The 27,058-nt window shown below is 43.1% G+C and overlaps 1 protein-coding gene across 1 annotated transcript; it reads left to right on the top strand.

The window, feature by feature from the left end:
* The first annotated feature begins 25,029 nt into the window (after positions 1-25,029).
* Positions 25,030-26,302, top strand: LOC125505944 (auxin-responsive protein IAA12-like). Its single transcript, XM_048670844.1, has 3 exons — positions 25,030-25,388; positions 25,500-25,847; positions 25,962-26,302. The coding sequence occupies exons 1-3, from the start codon at positions 25,183-25,185 to the stop codon at positions 26,032-26,034; spliced, it is 627 nt and encodes a 208-aa protein (XP_048526801.1). The 5' UTR covers positions 25,030-25,182; the 3' UTR covers positions 26,035-26,302.
* Positions 26,303-27,058: the final 756 nt, after the last annotated feature.

Here is a 27,058-nt window from a genome sequence, read left to right as displayed (position 1 = left end):
AACTTCTCTCGGGATTGGAAGTGAATTTCAACAAGAGTGTTGTTTTATCCTGGTAAAGCTAGCAAGAAACAAGATAGTTATGCTGCTATTTTTACCTATCCTGGTTAACCGACATGTGTTGCATTCTATGGCATCCAGTGCTTTTGGCCATATGAAATTTCTTTCAATTCACATATATACTCTCTCGGAATATCCGATGAAATATTCATATTATACATACATAGTCCAAGTGACAGTGTTGTCCTTTCCCTTGGCGAAGTTGTGGAGCCAGGGTTGATGTACACCTTGAAAGGATCAAATAGGTCGACCGGAGGGGGGGGGGGGGTGAATAGGAGACTACAAAATTTTAGCTTCACTTGTCAATTTTATGGTAGGTGCGAATAAAGTAAGTTCACCATATATGCACTCTACGGTGAGAACAACCTATATGGAAAGCAAGCTAACTCACCAGGAAGCAAGAGAAACAAGTTAGCTAGCAAGAAAGCACAAGCAAAGGCGTAAGCACAGAACAACCATAGAAGTCGGAGACGCAGATGTATCCCGAAGTTCACACTTTTGGGGAATGCTAATCTCCATTTGAGAAGTGTGAAAGCCAAAGCTCCCGAACGCCAACAACTATCTCACACTAGTGTCCCTCTAAGTCACCCCCAACGAATCATCCTCACTCATGGTTGGTCCTGAAGGCGACACTAAACCATTACAAACTTCCCGTAGTGCACCACTACAGTCTACTATGCAACTTTATTCTTGTTGTAGGGGAACGTAGCATGCAATTTCAAAAAAATTCCGACGATCACACAAGATCTATCTAGAAGATGCATAACAACGAGAGGGGGAGAGTGTGTCCACGTACCCTCGTAGACTGAAAGCGGAAGCATTAGGTTAACGCGGTTGATGTAGTCGAACGTCTTTGTGATCCAACCGATCAAGTACCGAACGTATGGCACCTCCGAGTTCAGCACACATTCAACTCGATGACGTCCCTCGAACTCTTGATCCAGCAGATGGTTGAGGGAGAGTTTCATCAAAATGACGGTGTGGTGACGGTGACGGTGATGTGATCCGCGCAGGGCTTCGCCTAAGCACTACGACGCTATGACCGGATGAGTAAACTGTGGAGGGGGGCACCACCCACAGCTAAGAGAACAATTGATGTGCTATGGGGTGCCCCCTGCCCCCGTATATAAAAGAGGAGAGGAGGAGGAGGCCGGCCAGGAGGGGTGCGCCATGGGGGGAGTCCTACTAGGACTCCACTCCTAGTAGGATTCGCCCCCCCTTTTCCTTTCTCACCGGAGGGGGAAAGGAAGGAGAGGGAAAGGGAAGGGGGAAAGGGTGGGGGGGCTCCCCTAGTCCAATTCGGACTCCCATGGGGGGAGGCCACCCCTTGTGGGCTGTCCCATCTCTCTCCCATGGCCCATGAGGCCCATTACTTCCCCCGGGGGGTTCCGGTTACCCCTCGGTACTTCGATAAAATACCCGAACCACTCGAAACCATTCCGATGTCCGAATACTACCTTCCAATATATGAATCTGACCATTTTGAGACTCCTTGTCGTGTCCGTGATCTCATCCGGGACTCCGAACAAACTTCGGTCTCCAAAACACATAACTCATAATACAAATCGTCATCAAACATTAAGCGTCCGGACCCTACGGGTTCGAGAACTATGTAGACATGACCAAGACACATCTCCGGTCAATAACCAATAGCGGAAACTGGATGCTCATATTGGTTCCTACATATTCTACGAAGATCTTTATCGGTCAAACCGCAATAACAACATACATTATTCCCTTTGTCATCGGTATGTTACTTGCCCGAGATTCGATCGTTGGTATCATCATACCTAGTTCAATCTAGTTACCGACAAGTATTTTTACTCGTTCCATAATGCATCATCCCGTAACTAACTCATTAGTCACATTGCTTGCAAGGCTTATAGTGATGTGCATTACCGAGAGGGCCCAGAGATACCTCTCCGATACTCGGAGTGACAAATCCTAATCTTGATCTATGCCAACCCAACAAACACCTTCAGAGACACCTGTAGAGCATCTTTATAACCACCCAGTTACGTTGTGACGTTTGATAGCACACAAGGTGTTCCTCCGGTATTTGGGAGTTGCATAATCTCATAGTCAGAGGAATATGTATAAGTCATGAAGAAAGCAATATCAATAAAACTTAACGATCATTATGCGAAGCTAACGTGTGGGTCTTGTCCATCACATCATTCTCTAATGATGTGATCTCGTTCATCAAATGACAATACATGTCTATGATCAGGAAACTTAACCATCTTTGATTAACGAGCTAGTCAAGTAGCGGCATACTAGAGACACTCTGTTTTTTCTATGTATTCACACATGTACTAAGTTTCCGGTTAATACAATTCTAGCATGAATAATAAACATTTATCACGATATAAGAAAATATAAATAAGAACTTTATTATTGCCTCTAGGGCATATTTCCTTCAGTTTCCCACTTGCACTAGAGTCAATAATCTAGATTACATAGTAATGATTCTAACACCCATGGAGTCTTGGTGCTGATCATATTTTGCTCGTGGAAGATGCTTAGTCAACGGGTCTGCAACATTCATATTCGTATGTATTTTGCAAATCTCTATGTCTCCCTCCTTGACTTGATCACGGATAGAATTGAAGCGTCTCTTTATGTGTTTGGTTCTCTTGTGAAATTTGGATTCCATCGCTAAGGCAATTGCTCCAGTATTGTCACAAAAGATTTTCATTGGACCCAATGCACTAGGTATTACACCTAGATCAGATATGAACTCCTTCATCCATACTCCTTCATTTGCTGGTTCCGAAGTAGCTATGTACTCCTCTTCACACGTAGATCCTGCCACGACGCTCTGCTTGGAACTGCAACTTACAGCTCCACCATTCAATATAAATATGTATCCGGTTTGCAACTTTGAGTCATCTGGATCAGTGTCAAAGATTGCATCGACGTAACCATTTACGACAAGCTCTTTGTCACCTCCATAAACGAGAAACATATCCTTAGTCCTTTTCAGGTATTTCAGGATGTTCTTGACCGTTGTCGAGTGATCCACTCCTGGATTACTTTGGTACCTCCCTGCTAAACTTATAGCAAGGCACACATCAGGTTTGGTACACAACATTGCATACATGATAGAACCTATGGCTGAAGCACAGGGAATGACTTTCATTTTCTCTCTATCTTCTGCAGTGGTCGGGCATTGAGTCTGATTCAACTTCACACCTTTTAACACAGGCAAGAAACCTTTCTTTGACTGATCCATTTTGAACTTCTTCAAAACTTTATCAAGGTATGTGCTTTGTGAAAGTCCAATTAAGTGTATTGATCTATCTCTATAGATCTTGATGCCCAATATATAAGCAGCTTCACCGATGTCTTTCATTGAAAAATTCTTATTCAAGTATCCTTTTATGCTATCTAGAAATTCTGTATTATTTCCAATCAACAATATGTCATCCACATATAATATTAGAAATGCTACAGAGCTCCCACTCACTTTCTTGTAAATACATGCTTCTCCAAAATTATGTATAAAACCATATGCTTTGATCACACTATCAAAACGTATATTCCAACTCGAGATGCTTGCACCAGTCCATAAATGGATCGTTGGAGCTTGCACACTTTGTTAGAACCTTTAGTATCGACAAAACCTTCTGTTTGCATCATATACAACTCTTCTTTAAGAAATCCATTAAGGAATGCGGTTTTGACATCCATTTGCCAAATTTCATAATCATAATATGCGGCAATCGCTAACATGATTCGGACAGACTTAAGCATCGCTACGGGTGAGAAAGTCTTATCGTAGTCAACTCCTTGAACTTGTCGAAAGTCTTTCGCAACAAGTCGAGCTTTGTAGACAATAACATTACCGTCAGCGTCAGTCTTCTTCTTGAAGACCATTTATTCTCTATGGCTTGCCGATCATCAGGCAAGTCAACCAAAGTCCACACTTTGTTCTCATACATGAATCCTATCTCAGATTTCATGGCCTCAAGCCATTTTGCGGAATTTCGGCTCATCATCGCTTCCTCATAGTTCGTAGGTTCGTCATGGTCTAGTAACATGACTTCTAGAACAGGGTTACCGTACCACTCTGGTGTGGAACGTACTCTGGTTGACCTACGAGGTTCGGTAGTAACTTGATATGAAGTTTCATGATCATCATTATTAACTTCCTCACTAACTTGATCTGGAACTGATTTCTGTGATGAACTACTTTCCAATTCGGGAGAAGGTACAATTGCCTCATCAAGTTCTACTTTCCTTTCACTCACTTCTTTCGAGAGAAACTTGTTCTCTAGAAAGGATCCATTCTTAGAAACGGATATCTTGCCTTCGGATCTGTGATAGAAGGTGTACCCAACAGTTTCCTTTGGGTATCCTATGAAGACGCATTTATCCGATTTGGGTTCGAGCTTATCAGGTTGAAGATTTTTCACATAAGAAATGACAGCTTAGGCTTCTTGCCAAACCATATTTCATACGGTGTCGTGTCAACGAATTTCGATGGTGCCCTATTTAAAGTGAATGCAGCTGTCTCTAATGCATAACCCCAAAATGATAGTGGTAAATCGGTAAGAAACACCATAGATCGCACCATATCCAATAAAGTACGGTTACGACGTTCAGACACACCATTTCGCTATGGTGTTCCAGGTGGCGTGAGTTGTGAAACTATTCCAAATTGTTTTAAATGAAGGCCAAACTCGTAACTCAAATATTCGCCTCCGCGATCAGATCGTAGAAACTTTATTTTCTTGTTACGATGATTCTCCACTTCATTATGAAATTCTTTGAACTTTTCAAATGTTTCAGACTTGTGTTTCATTAAGTAGATATACCCATATCTGCTCAAATCATCTGCGAAGGTTAGAAAATAATGATACTCGCCGCGAGCCCCAACACTCATCGAACCGCATACATCGGTATGTATTATTTCCAATAAGTCAGTGGCTCGCTCCATTGTTCCGGAGAACAGAGTCTAAGTCATCTTGCCTATGAGGCATGGTTCGCAAGCATCAAGTGATTCATAATCAAATGATTCCAAAAGCCCATTTGCATGGAGTTTCTTCATGCGCTTTACACCAATATGACCTAAATGGCAGTGCCACAAATAAGTTGCACTATCATTATTAACTTTGCATCTTTTGGCATCAATATTATGAATATGTGTATCACCACGATCGAGATTCAACAAGAATAGACCACTCATCAAGGGTGCATGACCATAAAATATATTACTCACATAAATAGAACAACCATTATTCTGTGATTTAAATGAATAACCATCTCGCATCAAACAAGATCCGGATATAATGTTCATGCTCAACGCTGACACCAAATAACAATTATTCAGGTATAAAACTAATCCGGAAGGTAGATGTAGAGGTAGCGTGCCGACGGCGATCACATCGACCTTGGAACCATTTCCGACGCGCATCGTCACCTCGTCCTTAGCCAATCTTTGTTTAATCCGTAGCTCCTGTTTCGAGTTGCAAATATGAGCAACCGAACCAGTATCAAATACACAGGCGCTACTACGAGCATTAGTAAGGTACACATCAATAACATGTATATCAAATATAGCTTTCACTTTGCCATCCTTCTTATCCGCCAAATACTTGGGGCAGTTCTGCTTCCAGTGACCAGTCCCTTTGCAGTAGAAGCACTCAGTTTCAGGCTTAGGTCCAGACTTGGGCTTCTTCCCGGGAGCAGCAACGTGCTTGCTATTCTTCTTGAAGTTTCCCTTCTTCCCTTTGCCCTTTTTCTTGAAAGTAGTGGTCTTGTTAACCATCAACACTTGATGCTCCTTCTTGATTTCTACCTCCGCAACCTTTAGCATTGCGAAGAGCTCGGGAATCGTCTTGTTCATCCCTTGCATATTATAGTTCATCATGTAGCCTTTAGGTGTCAGTGATTGAAGAACTCTGTCAATGACACTATCATCAGGAAGATTAACTCCCAGCTGAGTCAAGTGGTTATGGTACCCAGACATTCTGAGTATGTGTTCACTGACAGAACTGTTCTCCTCCATCTTGCAGCTATAGAACTTGTTGGAGACTTCATATCGCTCAACTCGGGCATTTGCTTGAAATATTAACTTCAACTCTTGGAACATCTCATATGCTCCATGATGTTCAAAATGTCTTTGAAGTCCCGATTCTAAGCTGTAAAGCATGGCACACTGAACTATCGAGTAGTCATCATCTTTAGTCTGCCAGACGTTCATAACGTACGGAGTTGCTCCTGCAGCGGGTCTTGCACCTAGCGGTGCTTCTAGGACGTAATTCTTCTGTGCAGCAATGAGGATAATCCTTAAGTTATGGACCCAGTCCGTGTAGTTGCTACCATCATCTTTCAACTTATCTTTCTCTAGGAACGCATTAAAATTCAAGGGAACGGCAGCATGGGCCATTGATCTACAACAACATAGATATGCAAAAACTATCAGGACTAAGTTCATGATTAATTTAAGTTCAATTAATCATATTACTTAAGAACTCCCACTTAGATAGACATCCCTCTAGTCATCTAAATGATCACGTGATCCATATCAACTAAACCATGTCCGATCATCACATGAGATGCATTAGTTTTCAATGGTGAACATCTCTATGTTGATCATATCTACTATATGATTCAAGTTCGACCTTTCGGTCTCAGTGTTCCGAGGCCATATTTGCATATGCTAGGCTCGTCAAGTTTAACCCGAATATCCTGCACGTGCAAAACTATCTTACACCCGTTGTATGTGAACGTAGAGCTTATCACACCCGATCATCACGTGGTGTCTCGGCATGACGAACTATAGCAACATGATCATCTCATACCTGATAAATTTTATAAAACATGATCATCTCATACAATAACTTATATCACATCATGTCTTGACCATATCACATCACAACATGCCCTGCAAAAACAAGTTAGACGTCATCTACTTTGTTGTTGCAAGTTTTACGTGGCTGCTACGGGCTTCTAGCAAGAACCGTTCTTACCTACGCATCAAAACCACAACGATTTTTTTCAAGTGTGCTATTTTAACCTTCAACAAGGACCGGCCACAGTCAAATTCGATTCAACTAAAGTTGGGGAAAAAAACACCCGCTAGCCACCTTTATGCAAAACAAGTTGCATGTCTGTCGGTGGAACCGGTCTCATGAACGTGGTCATGTAAGGTTAGTCCGGGACGCTTCATCCAACAATACCGCCGAATCAAAATAAGACGTTGGTGGTAAGCAACATGACTATTATCGCCCACAACTCTTTGTGTTCTACTCGTGCATATCAGCTACGCATAGACCTGGCTCGAATGCCATTGTAGGGGAACATAGCATGCAATTTCAAAAAAATTCCTACGATCACACAAGATCTACCTAGGAGATGCATAACAACGAGAGGGGGAGAGTGTGTCCACATACCCTAGTAGACTGGAAGCGAAAGCGTTAGGTTAACGCGGTTGATGTAGTCGAACGTCTTCGTGATCCAACCAATCAAGTACCGAACGTACGGCACCTCTGAGTTTGGCACACGTTCAGCTCGATGACGTCCCTCGAACTCTTGATGCAGCAAAGGGTCGAGGGAGAGTTCCGTCAACACGACAGCATGGTGACGGTGATAGTGATGTGATCCGCGCAGGGCTTCGCCTAAGCACTACGATGCTATGACTGAAGGATTAAACTGTGGAGGTGGGCATCGCACACGGCTAAGAGAACAATTGATGTGTTATGGGGTGCCCCCTGCCCCCGTATATAAATGGGGAGAGGAGGAGGTGGCCGGCCAGGAGGGGCACGCCATGGGGGGAGTCCTACTAGGACTCCACTCCTAGTAGGATTCACCCCCCTTTTTTCTTTCTCACCGGAGGGGGAAAAGGAAGGAGAGGGAGAGGGAGATGGAAAGGGGGAAAGGGGGGCGCCGCCCCCTCCCCTAGTCCAATTCGGACTCCCATGGGGGGGCACAGCCACCCCTTGTGGGTTGTCCTCTCTCTCTCCCATGGCCCATGAGGCCCATCACTTCCCCCGGGGGGTTCCGATAACCCCTCGATACTTCGGTAAAATACCCGAACCACTCGAAACCATTCCGATGGCCGAATACTACCTTCCAATATATGAATCTTTACCTCTCAACCATTTTGAGACTCCTCGTCATGTCCGTGATCTCATCCGGAACTCCGAACAAACTTCGGTCACCAAAACACATGACTCATAATACAAATCGTCATCAAACGTTAAGCGTGCGGACCCTTGATGTCTACTACACAACTTTCTTCTGGTAGACGTTGTTGGGCCTCCAAGTGCAGAGGTTTGTAGGACAGTAGCAAATTTCCCTCAAGTGGATGACCTAAGGTTTATCAATCCGTAGGAGGCGTAGGATGAAGATGGTCTCTCTGAAGCAACCCTGCAACCAAATAACAAAGAGTCTCTTGTGTCCCCAACACACCCAATACAATGGTAAATTGTATAGGTGCACTAGTTCGGCGAAGAGATGGTGATACAAGTGGTATATGGATGGTAGATAATGGTTTTTGTAATCTGAAAATATAAAAACATCAAGGTAACTAATGGTAAAAGTGAGCGTAAACGGTATTGCAATGCGTTTAAACAAGCCCTAGGGTTCATACTTTCGCTAGTGCAAGTTCCCTCAACAATAAGAACATAATTGGATCACATAACTATCCCTCAACATGCAACAAAGAGTCACTCCAAAGTCACTAATAGCGGAGAACAAACGAAGAGATTATGGTAGGGTATGAAACCACCTCAAAGTTATTCTTTCCAATCAATCTGTTGGGCTATTCCTATAAGTGTCACAAACAGCCCTAGAGTTCGTACTAGAATAACACCTTAAGACACAAATCAACCAAAACCCTAATGTCACCTAGATACTCCTATGTCACCTCAAGTATCCGTGGGTATGATTATACGATATGCATCACACAATCTCAGATTCATCTATTCAACCAACATAAAGAACTTCAAAGAGTACCCCAAAGTTTCTACCGGAGAGTCAAGACGAAAACGTGTGCCAACCCCTATGCATAGGTTCATGGGCGGAACCGGCAAGTTGATCACCAAAACATACATCAAGTGGATCAATAGAATACCCCATTGTCACCACGGGTATCCCACGCAAGACATACATCAAGTGTTCTCAAATACTTAAAGACTCAATCCGATAAGATAAATTCAAAGGGAAAACTCAATCCATTACAAGAGAGTAGAGGGAGAGAAACATCATAAGATCCAACTATAATAGCAAAGCTCGCGATACATCAAGATCGTACACCTCAAGAACATGAGAGAGAGAGATCAAACACATAGCTACTGGTGCATATCCTCAGCCCCGAGGGAGAACTACTCCCTCCTTGTCATGGAGAGCACCAGGATGATGAAGATGGCCACCGGAGAGGGATTTCCCCCTCCGGCAGGGTGCCGGAACGGGTCTAGATTGGTTTTCGATGGCTACGGAGGCTTCCGGCGGCGGAACTCCCGATCTATTGTGCTCCCCGAAGTTTTTAGGGTATATGGGTATATATGGGAGGAAGAAGTACGTCGGTGGACCTCCGAGTTGTCCACCAGGCAGGGGGCGCGCCCCCATCCTCGTGGGCAGCCCAGAACTCTCCTGGTCCAACTCCGATACTCCGTGGGCTTCTTCTGGTCCGAAAATAAGTTCCGTGAAGTTTCAGGTCAATTGGACTCCGTTTGATTTACCTTTTCCGCGATACTCTAAAACAAGGAAAAAACAGAAATTGGCACTGGGCTCTAGGTTAATAGGTTAGTCCCAAAAATCATATAAAATAGCATATAAGTGCATATAAAACATCCAAGGTTGATAATATAATAGCATGGAACAATCAAAAATAATAGATACGTTGGAGACGTATCAACCCTACAGGTTCGAGAACTATGTAGACATGACCGAGACACATCTCCAGTCAATAACCAATTGCAGAACCTGGATGCTCATAATGGTTCCTACATATTCTACAAAGTTCTTTATCGGTCAAACCACAATAACAACATACGTTATTCCCTTTGTCATCGGTATGTTACTTTCTTGAGATTAGATCATCGGTATCACCATACCTAGTTCAATCTCGTTATCGGCAAGTCTCTTTACTCGTTTCGTAATGCATCATCCCGTAACTAACTCATTAGTCACATTGCTTGCAAGGCTTATAGTGATGTGCATTACCGAGAGGGCCCAGAGATACCTCTCCGATACTCGGAGTGACAAATCCTAATCTTGATCTATGCCAACCCAACAAACACCTTCGGAGACACCTATGAAGCATCTTTATAATCACCCAGTTACGTTGTGACATTTTATAGCACACAAGGTGTTCCTCTGGTATTCAGGAGTTGCATGATAGCATAGTTAGTGGAATATGTATAAGTCATGAAGAAAGCAATAGCAATAAAACTTAAGGATCATTATGCTAAGCTAACAGATGGGTCTTGTCCATCACATCATTCTCTAATGATGTGATCTCGTTCATCAAATGATAACACATGTCTATGGTTAGGAAACTTAACCATCTTTGATTAACGAGCTAGTCAAGTAGAGGCATACTAGGGACACTCTGTTTTATCTATGTATTAACTCTTGTGCTAAGTTTCCGGTTAATACAATTCTAGCATGGATAATAAACATTTATCATGATATAAGGAAATATAAATAACAACTTTATTATTGCCTCTAGGGCATATTTCCTTCACTTGTAGACTTTGTTGAGCCCCTCCAAGCACGGAGTTTCGTAGGACATCAACAAATTTCGTATTACAGCAGCAAGTGGATGACTGATACGTCTCCGTCGTATCTACTTTTCCAAACACTTTTGCCCTTGTTTTGGACTCTAACTTGTATGATTTGAATGGAACTAACCCGGACTGACCCTGTTTTCAGCAGAATTGCCATGGTATTGTTTTATGTGCAGAAACCAAATATTCTTGGAATGACCTGAAACTCCACGGAACATCTTAGAAAAAATAATAAAAAATCCTCGCCAAAGATGAATACCAGGGGGCCCACACCCTGCTCATGAGGGTGGGGGGCGCCCCCTAGGGCCCCCTGGATGCCCTCCGACGCCAACTCCAACTCTATATATTTGCTTTTGGAGAGAAAAAATCAGAGAGAAGAAATCATCGTGTTTTACGATACGGAGCCGCCGCCAAGCCCTAAAACCTCTCAGGAGGGCTGATCTAGAGTCCGTTCGGGGCTCCGGAGAGGGGGATTCGTCGCCGTCGTCATCATCAACCATCCTCCATCACCAATTTCATGATGCTCACCGCCGTGCATGAGTAATTCCATCGTAGGCTTGCTGGACGGTGATGGGTTGGTTGACATTTATCATGTAATCGAGTTAGTTTTGTTAGGGTTTGATCCCTAGTATCCACTATGTTCTGAGATTGATGTTGCTATGACTTTGCTATGCTTAATGCTTGTCACTAGGGCCCGAGTGCCATGATTTCAGATCTGAACCTATTATGTTTTCATGAATATATGTGAGTTCTTGATCCTATCTTGCAAGTCTATAGTCACCTACTATGTGTTATGATCCGGCAACCCCGAAGTGACAATAATCGGGACCACTCCCGGTGATGACCATAGTTTGAGGAGTTCATGTATTCACTATGTGCTAATGCTTTGTTCTGGTTCTCTATTAAAAGGAGGCCTTAATATCCCTTAGTTTACAATAGGATCACGTTGCCACGGGAGGGTAGGATAAAAGATGTCATGCAAGTTCTTTTCCATAAGCACGTATGACTATATATGGAATACATGCCTACATTACATTAATGAATTGGAGCTAGTTCTGTGTCACCCTATGTTATGACTGTTACATGATGAACCGCATCCGGCATAATTATCCATCACTGATCCGGTGCCTACGAGTTTTCCATATACTGGTTTACGCTTATTTACTTTCCCGCTGCTACTGTTACAATCACTACAAAATACCAAAAACATTACTTTTGCTGTCTTTACTTTTGTTGCTGCTACCACCACTATCATATTACTTTGCTACTAAACACTTTGCTGCAGATACTAAGTTTCCAGGTGTGGTTGAATTGACAACTCAGCTGCTAATACTTGAGAATATTCTTTGGCTCCCCTTGTGTCGAATCAATAAATTTGGGTTGAATACTCTACCCTCGAAAGCTGTTGCGATCCCCTATACTTATGGGTTATCAAGACTAATTTCTGGCGCCGTTGCCGGGGAGCATAGCTCTATTCTTTGAGTCACTTGGGATTTATATCTGCTGGACACTATGAAGAACTTGAGAGATCCAAAAACTAAGATCTATCCCTCAACTACGAGGGGAGGTAAGGAACTTCCATCTAGCTCTGCACTTGATTCACCTTCTGTTATGAGTAAGTTTGTGACACCTACACCTGCTTCTGCTATTCGTTCTGATATGTCGCATGTTATTGATGATGCCACTGCTGCTATGCATGATACTTATGATGAAACTGCTTCTATGCCTAATACTACTGTGCCCCTTGGTGAATTTCTTGATGAACAAATTGCTAGGGCTAGAGAAAAAGAAATTATTGAATCTGAATACGATGATGATAGTGATGATGAAAATATGCCTGTTATTCCTGAGGGTTATCTTTTTGATATGGAATCTTCTGCTGCTATTTTAGCTTGCAAAGATAGATATGAGCTTAAGAGGTTATTAGTTAAATGGAACAAAGTATCACTTAGAGATAAAATGAAACCCGACCCTGCTTTTGCTACTTCACCTATCTGTGTTCCTGATAAGGATTATGAATTCTCTGTTGATCCTGATATAATTACTTTGGTGGAATCTAATCCGTTTTATGGCTATGAATCTGAAACTGTTGTGGCACTTCTTACTAAGTTAAATGATATAGCTGCCCTGTTCACTAATGATGAGAGATCGCGTTACTTCTATATACTCAAAATATTTCCGTTCTCATTAAAGGGTGATGCTAAGATATGGTTTAATTCTCTTGATCTTGGTTGTGTGCGTAGTCCCTAGGATATGATTTATTACTTCTCTGCTAAATATTTCCCTGCTCATAAGAAACAAGCTGCTTTGAGGGAAATATACAACTTCGTGCACATTAAAGAAGAGAGTCTCCCACAAGCTTGGGGGAGGCTTCTCAAGTTACTTAATGCTTTGCCTGATCATCCTCTTAAGAAACCTGAAATACTTGATATTTTTTATAATGGACTAACCGATGCTTCCAGAGATTACCTGGATAGTTGTGCTAGTTCTCTTTTCAGGGAAAGAACACCGGATGAAGCTGAAATTGTATTGAATAATATGTTGACAAATGAAAATAATTGGGCACCTCCTGAGCCAGCTCCTACTCCAATTACTGAGTCTATTCCTAAACCAACTCCGAAGAAGAGAGGTGTTCTATTCCTCAGTCCCGAAGATATGCAAGAGGCAAAGAAATCTATGAAAGAGAAAGATATTAAAGCTGAAGATGTTAAGAATTTACCTCCTATTGAAGAAATACATTGTCTTAATATACCGCCTGTTGAAGAAACATATGATCTCAATTCTTTATTTATTGAAGAACCTCCTGATCGCAATATCCCTACACAAGTAGTAAAGGTAAATTCTCTCTATAGATATGATGAAGCTGAAGTTCCTCCTACTAAAATTGCTAGTCAGTGCTTGGATGAGTTTGATAACTTTATGTTTAAGCAAGACGACTTCAACGCTTATTTTGCTAGAGAATTAAAAGAAAATGCTTATATGATTAGATGCTTGGGTGATTATATGGCTAATATTAAAGGTGAACTTAAACTTGTTAGCAAACATGCTTCTATGGTTACCACTCAAGTAGAACAAGTACTTAAGGCTCAAAAAGAAGTGCTTGATGAAATGAATAGTAAGAAAAATGATTATGCTGTTAGAGTGGCTACTAGAACTGGTAGAATGACTCAGGAACCTTTGTATCCTAAAGGCCACCCTAAGAGAATCGAGCAAGATTCTCAAAGAAATAATATTGATGTTCCTAGTTCTTCTAAAAAGAAGAAGAAGAAAAATGATAGAACTGTGCAAACTTCTAGTGAACCTATTGCTGAACCACCTGATAATCCAAATGATATTTCTATGTCTGATGCTGAAACACAATCTGGTAATGAACATGAACCTAATGAAAATATTGATGATGATGTTCATGATGATGCTCAACCTAGTAATGATAATGATGTAGAAATTGAACCTGCTGTTGATCTTGATAACCCACAATCAAAGAATCAACGTTATGATAAAAGAGACTTTGTTGCAAGGAAACATGGTAAAGAAAGGGAACCTTGGGTTCAGAAACCCATGCCTTTTCCTCCAAAACCATCCAAGAAAAAGGATGATGAGGATTTTGAGCGCTTTGCTGAAATGATTAGGCCTATCATTTTGCGTATGCGATTAACTGATGTGCTCAAAACAAATCCTTATGCTAAATATTTGAAGGATATCATTACTAATAAAAGAAAGATACCGGAAGCTGAGATTTCCACCATGCTTGCTAATTATACTTTTAAGGGTGGAATACCAAAGAAACTTGGATATCCCGGAGTACCTACTATACCTTGCTCCATTAAAAGAAATTATATTAAAACTGCTTTATGTGATCTTGGAGCCGGTGTTAGTGTTATGCCTCTCTCTTTATATCGTAGACTTGACTTGAATAAGTTGACACCTACTGAAATATCTTTGCAAATGGCTGATAAACGAACTGCTATACCTGTCGGTATTTGTGAGGATGTGCCTGTTGTGGTTGCAAATGTTACTATTTTAACGGACTTTGTTATACTTGATATTCCCGAGGATGATAGTATGTCTATTATTCTTGGAAGACCTTTTCTTAATACTGCAGGGGCTGTTATTGATTGCAACAAAGGCAATGTCACTTTTCATGTTAATGGTAATGAGCATACGGTACACTTTCCAAGGAAACAACCTCAAGTTCATAGTATCAACTCCATTGGAAAAATTCCATCGATTATAATTGGAGGTTTTGAATTTCCTCTTCCTACTGTCAAAAAGAAATATGATATACTTATTATTGGGGATGTGCATATCCCCGTCGAGGTAACCTAGTGTTATTCGAAATTTCTCCGGTTTCATGTTTATCGGAATGAGTTTGTTAACAAGACTTGATCAACCTTGTTAGTGGATTCTTTTTGATGAGCATGAGATGGATGAAACTAGAAGCACAAACTTCTGTACCCTCTCTATATTTTCTGTTAATTAGTAGAAATAAAGTAAAAATAGTTTTTTTTTCTGTCTGTTTCTTGACTTATCCGTGCAATATAAAAATATTCCGAAAACAAAAGTCCTCGGAATGACATGCCAATTTAATATGAATTTTTCGGGAATATTTGAGGATTTACTGTGCAAAAATTACCGCGGGAGGAGCTGCCACCTGGCCACGAGGGTGGTGGGAGCCCCCCCCCTCTAGGGCGCGCCCCCCTGCCTCATGGGCCCACGGTGGCCCTCCTCCACCTATCCCAGCACCCATCTTCTTCCTCTGTCTCACACAAACCCGAAAAACCAACTCAAGCACGAGTTCCAGCCACTTTTGCTGTGATTTTCGATCTCCTTGCTCAAAGCACCTCTCGCAAAACTGCTTTGGGAGATTGTTCCTTGGTATGTGACTCCTCCATTGGTCCAATTAATTTTTGTTCCAGTGGTATGTGACTCCTCCATTGGTCCAATTAATTTTTGTTCTAGTGCTTTATTCTTTGCAAATTTGTGCTGCATAGGTGACCATGTTCTTGAGCTTGCATGTCAAATTTATATGGTTCTAAGTAGTTCTAATGCTTGATATAGGCTCTAGGCACTTGTAGGAGTAGTTGCTATCAGTTTTATTGAAGTTGGTTCACTTTTGTTTGAAGTTACTAAAAATTTCAGAATCTTTCAGAGAAAAACAATATGCTTAGGAAGATGTTCCAAGGTGGTTCCTCTAAGAAGCAAGGACCCCGGATTGCTATGCGCGATGCTGACGAGGATCCACCAAGAGACGCTCCTGTACGGCCTTGCGAATGGCCGTCGGAAAATTTTATGGACCGTGCGGGAATTAAAGAAGAATTCAAAGCATATTTGCGCAATGCCGGTCTTGAGGATTTTGAGGCTAACAAATGCCCCCAGTATCATGATCTCACAAGTTCCTTTGTGAGGAGGTTTGAGTATTCATCTTCGCGTAATTCTCCTTGAGTCATGTTTGATCTCTATGACAAATCTTATACCATGGACCTAGAGGATTTCACTCTTACATGTAAACTTCCATCATGGGGCAGTATTAGGGATCCCCCTAAATCTAAATTTAGAAACTTTCTTGCTAGTATAACTGTAGGGGAATCTAGAGATATAACGCAGGCTACCATAGGGAGCATTCACTTTCCTGCTATACATTATTTTGCTCTCTTAATCGGTAGATGCATAAATTCTAAGGATGAAGCATGTCACATGTGTGTCCCCGATCTTAGCATTCTTAGGAGTGCTGTGTCAGGAGACCAATCTTATCATATGGGAGCCATTGTAGCTCGTAGGTTGCATCATAATAGACGTAATGGAGATTTCTTTGGAGGAATTTATGCAACCCGCTTAGCTCATTTTCTTGAGATAGACATTCGTGAGGATGATACGGAGTTGCCTCCTACATATTTTGATTATGACTCTATGGCTTCGCACTAGTTTGTTGAGAGGCCTGAATCACCTCTCTTATATCGTTTAATTTTTGATAAACGACGTGTTTTCCGTATTACTCTCCCTGCTCCTGCCTTCTTTGATTCACAGATAAAAATAAGATATGTTATTACCAGAGAGGAGGCAGAAGAGTATGAGAGGAGAGCGGAGGCAACTCGACTCCACGCTGCAGCTCAGCAGGCGATAACCGCTGCACATCAGTATGATCCCAACTATTCTTCCTCATCACAGTACGACCCCAACAACTATTATTATGGATATCCGCCAGGCCAGCCGTGGCCATAGACCAAATTAGGCCAAAAGCCTAAGCTTGGGGGAGTACATATTTCTCATCGACATTACATTTATGTTCACACACACTCATTACTAGATGTCGGTGCTCATACTTTTTCACTGTAATATCCATGCTAGTTTATTTTCTTTTTCCTGCTTTCTTCTTGTGTATTTGTTAAACCTTAAGAAAAACCAAAAAATTAGTAGTAGTTTATTTTTCTGCTGTAGTAGTAATAATTAAAAAGAAAACCCAAAAATATTTTCCGTTCTTCTTTTGCTTGTTGGGAGCTTTTCCGTGTAAATAGTTTTATTTCTTTTCTTTTCTTTGGGGGTCAGTAGGAGAAGACCATAATTAAATTGTTGAAGTGGCTCTTATATGCATCATTGTTGACTTAACCCAGAGCCCATATTGCCATGTCTTCTCCTATTTATTGAATGCTCGTAGATTCCAGCTTAGTCCAATGCACGTACACTCTTATTATTATTCACACCGTTCGGTCGTGCAAGTGAAAGGCAATTATGATGATATGTGATGGACTGACTGAGATGAGAAAAGCTGGTATGAACTCGACCTCTTTTGTTTTTGTAAATATGATGAGTCCCTCATTCTTGATTCAGCTTATTATGAATAAACATGTTTGCAATGACAATTAGAGATCGTCGTTGCTTGTGACATGCTTGATTAGCTATGAGTTATAATGATTTACCTTGTGTGCCAACATGCTATTGAGGTGGTTATGATGTGGTATGATGGGGTGGTATCCTCCTTTGAATGATTTAAGTGACTTGACTTGGCACATGTTCACGCATGTAGTTGAAACAAAATCAACATAGCCTTCACGATATTTATGTTCATGGTGGATTATATCGTACTCATGCTTGCATCCAATGTTTATTAATTTTAATGCATGTACATGGCTGTTGTCGCTCTCTAGTTGGTCGCTTCCCAGTCTTTTGCTAGCCTTCACTTGTACTAAGCGGGAATACTGTTTGTGCATCCAACCCCTTAAACCCCAAAGTTATTCCGGATGAGTCCACTATACCTACCTATATGCGGTATCTACCTGCCGTTCCAAGTAAATTTGTATGTGCCAAACTCTAAACCTTCAAATAAACATTCTGTTTTGTATGCTCGAATAGATCATGTATCAACCAAGGTTGTCCTTATCTTCCGTGTTAGGCGGGTTATTCTCAAGAGGGGTGGACTCCGCTCCTTACTCACGGAAAATGGCTGGTCACCGGGATGCCCAGTCCCATGCTTTATGCAAACTAAATCAAAATTAATTGCAAACAAAACTCTCCCTGGGACCTGATGTATGTTGGAGGCACTCGTTGTTTCGAGCAAGCCATGGATTGATGTTTTTTGGTGGAAGGGGAGTATAAACTTTACCATTCTGTTTGGGAACCGCCTATAATGTGCTTAGCATCGAAGATATCGCCATCTCTTAGTTGTTACGTTGACAATGAAAGTATACCGCTCAAAATACAATTTATCTCTATTTCAAAACCGAGCTCTGGCACCTCTACAAATCCCTGCTTCCCTCTGCGAAGGGCCTATCCATTTACTTTTATGTTGAGTCATCACCCTCTTATTAAAAAGCACTAGCTGGAGAGCACAACCGTCATTTGCATTCATCACTATTAATTTATATTGGGTGTGACTATGATTGGATCTCTTTTACCATGAATTACAATGTCTAGTCAGTCCTTGATCTTTAAAGGTGCTCTGCATTTTTGTTTTGCGGTCTCAGAAAGGGCCAGCGAGCTACCTTCTTGTTATATCATATTATGATTGTTTTGAGAAAGTGTTGTCATCCGAGATTTATTATTATGACTTGCTAGTTGATTATGCTATTGATATGAGTAATTATGAGACCTGAGAGTTATTGCAACTGTGGTTAGTTATGATCTATGCTGAAAACTTGAATGCTGGCTTGACATAGTTACAACAACAAGAGCAAACAGAGTTTGTAAAAGTTTTTCTTTCTTTATTTCACTTTGTCAACTGAATTGCTTGAGGACAAGCAAGGGTTTAAGCTTGGGGGAGTTGATACGTCTCCGTCGTATCTACTTTTCCAAACACTTTTGCCCTTGTTTTGGACTATAACTTGTATGATTTGAATGGAACTAACCCGGACTGACGTTGTTTTCAGCAGAATTGCCATGGTGTTGTTTTATGTGCAGAAAACAAATATTCTCGGAATGACCTGAAACTCCACGGAACATCTTAGAAAAAATAATAAAAAATCCTCGCCAAAGATGAAGACCAGGAGGCCCACACCCTGCTCACGAGGGTGGGGGGCGCGCCCCCCCTAGGACGCGCCCCCCTACCTCGTGGGCCCCCTGGATGCCCTCCAACGCCAACTCCAACTCTATATATTTGCTTTGGGAGAGAGAAAAATCAGAGAGAAGAAATCATCGCGTTTTACGATACGGAGCCGCCGCCAAGTCCTAAAACCTCTCGGGAGGGCTGATCTGGAGTCCGTTCGGGGCTCCGGAGAGGGGGATTCGTCGCCGTCGTCATCATCAACCATCCTCCATCACCAATTTCATGATGCTCACCGCCGTGCGTGAGTAATTCCATCGTAGGCTTGCTGGACGGTGATGGGTTGGATGAGATTTATCATGTAATCGAGTTAGTTTTGTTAGGGTTTGATCCCTAGTATCCACTATGTTCTGAGATTGATGTTGCTATGACTTTGCTATGCTTAATGCTTGTCACTAGGGCCCGAGTGCCATGATTTCAGATCTGAACCTATTATGTTTTCATGAATATATGTGAGTTCTTGATCCTATCTTGCAAGTCTATAGTCACCTACTATGTGTTATGATCCGGCAACCCCGAAGTGACAATAATCGGGACCACTCCCGGTGATGACCATAGTTTGAGGAGTTCATGTATTCACTATGTGCTAATGCTTTGTTCCGGTTCTCTATTAAAAGGAGGCCTTAATATCCTTTAGTTTCCAATAGGACCCCACTGCCACGGGAGGGTAGGACAAAAGATGTCATGCAAGTTCTTTTCCATAAGCACGTATGACTATATACGGAATACATGCCTACATTACATTAATGAATTGGAGCTAGTTCTGTGTCACCCTATGTTATGAATGTTACATGATGAACCGCATCTGGCATAATTATCCATCACTGATCCGGTGCCTACGAGTTTTCCATATACTGGTTTACGCTTATTTACTTTCCTGCTACTGTTACAATCACTGCAAAATATCAAAAACATTACTTTTGCTGTCTTTACTTTTGTTGCTGCTACCACCACTATCATATTACTTTGCTACTAAACACTTTACTGCAAATACTAAGTTTCCAGGTGTGGTTGAATTGACAACTCAGCTGCTAATACTTGAGAATATTCTTTGGCTCCCCTTGTGTCGAATCAATAAATTTGGATTGAATACTCTACCCTCGAAAGCTGTTGCGATCCCCTATACTTGCGGGTTATCAATGACCTGAGGTTTATCAATCCATGAGAGGTGTAGGATGAAGAGGGTCTCTCTCAAACAACCCTGCAATCAAATACAAGAAATCTTTTGTGTCCCCAACATACGCAGTACAATGGTAAATTGTATAGGTGAACTAGTTCGGCGAAGAGATGATGATACAAGTGTAGTATGGATAGTAATATAGGTTTTTGTAATCTGTAATAATAAAAACAGCAAGGGAGCAAGTGATAAAAGTGAGCACAAACGGTATTGCAATGCTTGGAAACAAGACCTGGGGTTCATACTTTCACTAGTGCAATCTCTCAACATCATTAGCAGAATTGACTCACATAACAATCCTTCAAAGTGTGGTGAATAATCGCTCCAAAGTCTCTATTCCTATCGGAGAAAGTAGGATGGAATCACATAGGTAGTAAACCACCTCGAAGTTGTGTTTCCAATTGATCTTATGTACCACCCCAAAGTGTCATGAATAGTTGTAGAGATCGTACTACGGCAACACCATTTGATATGCATAAACCAACTCTAATGTCACCTAGATTCCCAATGTCACCACGAGTATCCGTGAGTGAGATATGCATCAAGTGATCTCAAATCCAAAATATTAAATCCATTGACAAAGAAATCTCAAAGAGCAAGATTCGATTCACCACAAAAGAGATAGAGGGGAAGAACACCATATGATCCAGCTATATTAACAAAGCTCATTGTACATCAAGATCGTATCCTATCAAGATCATGAGAGACAGAGATAAAGCACATAGCTACTGGTACATACCTTAAGCCCCAAGGGTGAACTACTCCCTCCTTGTCAGGGAGGTAGCAGGGATGATGAAGATGGCCTCTAGTGACGGCCCCCCTCCGACAGGGTGCCGGAACAGGGCTTCGGATGAGATTGCTTCGAAACAGAGGCTTGCGGTGGCGGAAAAACTCATCCAGGTTAACTTTCAGGGGTTTGTGAATATATAGGATTCTGCAGCGCTGGAATCATGCCAGGGGTAGTCCCAAGGGCCCTACGAGCTCACATGGCGCGCCCCTAGGGGTGTCGCCCCTTGATCTTGTGCCCCCTGGCACCTTCTGGCTCCCTCTCTAAGCTTCGTGGGTCACTTTCCTTCCGTAAAAAATAACTGTAAAATAATTTCGCGTTTGGATTTCGTTTGGTATGGTTTTCCCGCGAAACAAAGAAGTAGATTAATATTTTAGTCCATAAAAATAATATAAAAGTGCACCAAAACCATGTAGAACTCATGTAAATATAGCATGAATACTTCATAAATTATAGATACGTTGGAGACATATCAACCACATAATAGGAAGCTTTCGGGCCTTGACTTCTATGACCTAGGTGTCTCAAATCTCCAAGAGTAACAAATTTGGTGTATAACATATGTGAAGGCAGCGAATTGGTTTGGTGGAAGTGTATATCGGGGGATTCTCTGTAAATCCTCAAAGTTTTGTGGAGTTTTAGTGTGTGTGGGGGGGGGGGGGGGGGCGGAGAACAATCAAGCTTTTGAGGGTTTGGCAATGGTGGAGAAGCTCAAGTAAAGGATTTGGGTTGTAGATGGAAGAAGGGTCGGTATAAATACCCCCAACACCAAGTGATCGTTGCCAACATGTGGACCCGGGGTCACCCACGAGCCGAGCCACCACTCCGGGGACCCGGATACCCAGAGAGGCAGTGTTGGGGACCCAAGGATTTGAGACCCTAGGGAGCCGACCCATCCAGAGAGGTAGTCATGATGAGGTGGGGGACCCTGGGGCCCGGGAGTCAGATGACCTGGGGACCCAGAGTATCCAGAGAGAAAGCCTGGACTTCAGGGACCTAGTCCCTAGACCCTAGGGACCCGGAGGTCCCAGCATTAGTGCACTTTGGCAGAGATGAGGAAGTGTCAATAAGTTTTGGTGCTTGGTAGTATTTCCATGAATAGTACATATATTAAAACACTAGAATGGGTATATTGTTGTTAATTATGACTATAATATAAAGTCCATAAGTATGCAAGGCAATCAATTAACTTCAAAGTTCAACATGAACAAATATTAAAGGAAATAACTATAGAAAATATTATAGGGGAGATTTGACCTAGAAGACAAATCTTGAAAAGGTAAAAAGACTAGACAAAATGTTATAAATGGAGATTTGACCTACAGGACAAAGTTTGCTTGATCCTCAAAGCTAAGCCCCCATGAACTTTAGCTTTCTATAGTGCTCAGATAATCAATGACCTTCATTTCGATGCATCTCACGTATCCTTCTTTGATCGTTCATGGCAACAAATATGTATCCACTCCATCGCTTTTAGCAAAGAAGCATACTATAATAAACAGCTTTAATAATTAAGTTGTCAAGTGATTCAAGTGTTTTCTATTGCAATGTAGACTGTGAACAGTTAATGATGAATGAAGTACTTAACCAAAAAAATATAGAAATCACACAGAGTTCATCCAAGAAAAAAAAAGATAAATTCGACGAAGAACTCGAGAAATATTTTACATGGAGATTTGACCCACTAGACAAAGCCAGGTTGCTTGTTCCTGAAAGCATGCACCCATGCACTTTACTACCTTTCTAGAATGCTCAAAATACAATAGCACTACCTAGTATCAAGTAAACTAGACTTGCAAAAGGTCGCCTGCTCCAAGTCCAAGCGCAAACCCTACAAGCCCCACCTCCCATGATACCTCATTTCAGCTCGGCAAATCTCTTTCCAGAGGGGGACCATCTGGTACGTGCCACACACAAAAACTAAGCACCCCACTCAGGTTAGGAGGCAAGCATAGTACCGCAACAGGATACATATACTTTGTGTGAAGATTTCGAAACAAACAGCTCCCACTAGGCGCTGTTGGGCACTGACCCAACCAAAAAGAAGCAAGAACAACCAAAAGGGATTCGCTCAAGAGCAGTATCTCGTTTTGTAATAGGGCGCCGGATGCGGGAGAGGGGCCGGTAGGAGTGGGAAGAGATACGATCGATCCATATATAGAGAAAAGTTGGTTAAGCACTACTACCACTTACCCCATTGGCCCATTTTACTAGACAGCTCTCTGAACGGTAAGATATTCTCCCAAAGTGAGGAAGTGAAAATGCATGGATGCGTGCGTGGTAGAGAAAGAGAAAGAAGAACTCATGCATGCACCTCATGCCGTCCGCTAGTACTCCCTCCGTATCAGAATATAAGACGTTTTTCTACACTATCGTAGTGCAAAAAAAGTCTTATATTTTGATACAAAGGGAGTACACATTACCAAATCATCTCTTGGTAAGGTGGCCGAGTGTTGGGTACACGATGACTAGTCTAGTGCTCATTCACTCACTTTTACCACGGTTCTTCACTCGATCAGTACTTTGTCATGCCACAGAACGAACTTTGTCGATTCGGCACACGTAGCTACATGTAACTGGACGATCTACACAACTAGTACTGGAATGGAGATGAAAAGAAGAGAAAGCGATTGATTGCATGGAGTGCAACTGTGCAAGGATCTGATCGTAAAGCAAAGGGCGGGAGGGAGGGACAGGGCGCCCATATATCCCGGGACGCATCGCTCTCCATCCAATAACGTACGTAACATAACATGATGGATATGGCCGAAAGGAAGCAGCGGCGAATGCGCGAGGGATGCTCCCCAGTAGTATCCCCGATCATGGCGCCTTGCTAGCTAGGAGTATAATCATTCAACTCGCAGCCCACCCCACCCCACCCGTTTTCTATTCTACTATTCCGCTCCATTCCGGATGCAAGTCCATGATATCATCATATCATCGCTCCATACCATACGTGCATGATTCGTCCGTCGGCCCATCCTCCGGCCGGGTTACAGGGGTGCCGGGTTACGATCGCCGCCCCCGCCGCCCATGCCGTTCAAGTCCCGATTCCCGATCGCCGCTCAGAAGCTTCCGGCCTGACACGTCCACTGCTCACCTAGCCACACGTACGCACGTAGCGGATCGAACTGAAACCCGTTGCGTGGTGTGATGGACGGGACGGGGACGGCAGACAACCCGTTAGACATGCCATGTGCCCCACGGAATACAATATCTGCCCCGAGACCCGGAAAACCGCGTACGCATCCACCCATCCGAATTAGCTAGCTAGGATAATCAACCAATCAGTCAGTCCAGCTCCCGATTGTTTTGTTTTGTTTAGGTATGTAGCTAAACAACTGGGAGATACAATACTCCATCAGCATCTATCAAGCTAGTGTACAGCCAGGCCGATCGGCACAGCCAGCCGGCGGCGACGCACATCGGCACATGGCCTGCCGCGCCGTGTAGCCCGTGGACCGAGGGATCCCGGACGGTCGTGCGCCGCCCGCGCCCGGGCCCGCGCTGTCGCCGGCCGACCCGGCACGCTGCGCCCCGGCCACCCCGACACCCCAGCCTAGCCACACCACACCACACCCAGCCCCCGCCGCGTGCTGCGCTCGATCGTTGCACCTACGTGTGCGTCCGCCCCGCGTATGTCATTGTCAGCCCATGCGCTGGCTGTGTGCCAACTTACTCGCGACGCCCTTCCTTCGCGGGAGTCCCCGCCTATAAAACATGGGCGCCAACCCTACCATTGCCAAGCCAACACAAGCAAACACACATCGTCTTCTCCTCTCAGCGAGACAGAGCTATCAGATCTCGTCATTCACATCGCATCCAAACGTACTTGCAAAGTTCTTCCCTAGCGCAAGCACTAGGCGGCATCTCCCCACGTCCACTGGAAATGGAAGCTACCGACAGCCTCCTCATGGCCACCGAGCTCAGGCTGGGCCTCCCCGGCACCGACGACAAGCCACACAAGATCACCTCGGCGATGTCGCCGCCGGCGACTCCCAGGGGCAAGAAGCGCACCCTGGACGCCTTCGAGGCCACCGCCTCCGATGAGGCCGACAGGTCCGACGACACCGCGACCGCACCCCCCGTGGCCAAGTGAGTACCAGCCCAACCCCTTCAGCCTCCCGGCTCACTACCTTGTTCTTCTTCCTCCAAGTCCAAGGCCAGTGTTGGTTCTTACATGCATGCTTCTCTCAACTCTCGCAGGGCACAAGTTGTCGGGTGGCCGCCGGTGAGGCGCTGCTTCCAGGCGGCGGCGAGCAAGAGCAAGGCGAAGAAAGCGGACGAGGCCAGCAGCAACAACACGCCGTCTGCGAGCACCAACGGCTCCTTCGTCAAAGTGAGCATGGACGGAGCGCCCTACCTCAGGAAGGTCGACATGAGGATGTACAAGGGCTACCGGGAGCTCAGGGAGGCCCTGGAGGCCATGTTCGTCTGCTTCTCCGGGGCAGACGGAGGCGCCTCCAACGGCGGCGGCGCAAACCCGGCCGAGTACGCCATCACCTACGAGGACAAGGACGGCGACCTCATGCTTGTCGGAGACGTGCCCTTCGAGTAAGTCTTGATTCATTTCATCACTTCTTCATCTTCGACATATATTAGGTGACTGTGAACTGAAGATCATTTTGTGAAGCAGTGACTTATGATCTTTATTCCTACGTTTTGCAGTATGTTCAGCGGCACATGCAAGAAGTTGAGGATCATCAAGAGATCCGAAGCCACAGGCCTGGGATCCAAATAATGAAGACTTGAGAAGCAAGATGATATCATGGGCTCTCTCTTTTTTTTTCTTTTTACGGTTTATACTTTTTGTTCTTCGATCTGGGTTCGATCACCAAGCCAAAAGGGATGAGCTTGGTGCATCAGAGAGCACACATGGATGTGTGCCCTTTGTTTGGGTCCTTGAAGTAGGCCTTCTTAGAAGCACAAAGGAGATGTGGAGATTTGGGTTAAACTCTCCATGTGTTTGTACAAACGAAACAGTTATATTGATTGTTGATTACTTATCATCATGCATGTTTTTGCTGGGGGGCTTTCCTTCCGGTTTCCCCTTGGCTTGGCTGTGCTTTTGTATTCAAGTTGTCAAGTCACTTTATCATCAACACTATTATGTTGTTTGTGAGCACCACTTGTTTATGTGCGGTGGATAGTGATATCTATGACGATCGAGCATTTTAACGACGTCCGGATGTGATTTCTGAGTATACCGCACAACCAAAATTGGATGGATCTTCCACTTGTTTAGCTAAGACTGCAAGCACAAACAAATGTGGTTCCTTTTGTATCACCGCAACATTTTAGGGCATCTTTGAATTAAACAAATTTCAAAGATATTATGCACGATTTCAATCTGCTTACAGAAATTGATAGACATGATATGATGAGAAAGCCTTTTGGATGTTACCTACAAACTGATATGTAGGATTAGAAACCCGACAGATGCTACTTATGAGTCACTTCCCATCCGATACCAAATCTAAATTCCCATTGGAGATTTCATATGCTATGTGGAAGAAAAAAAACACCATGGTGTGCCAATTCATGTATGGTTTTCAATCCTATGAGATTGAAGAAAGCCTAATATCACATTCCTGCCTTTTAGTAGAATCTTGCGATCTGCGGAGGCTCTCTTTGGATCTTAGACCTAATGACACTACAAAAGGAAGGACTACTAGTTCCATTCGAATCTTTAGCCCATGTTCCCAGAGACGTTGACTTGAAACGGAACCATGTGCCGCTGATGAGATTAAAATTGGAGCACGGGC

Source organism: Triticum urartu, chromosome 5 (genome assembly GCF_003073215.2).
Source record: "Triticum urartu cultivar G1812 chromosome 5, Tu2.1, whole genome shotgun sequence".
Lineage (NCBI taxonomy): Eukaryota > Viridiplantae > Streptophyta > Magnoliopsida > Poales > Poaceae > Triticum > Triticum urartu.
Note: the sequence above shows the minus strand (reverse complement) of the source record. Positions and strands in the feature narration are given on the sequence as shown.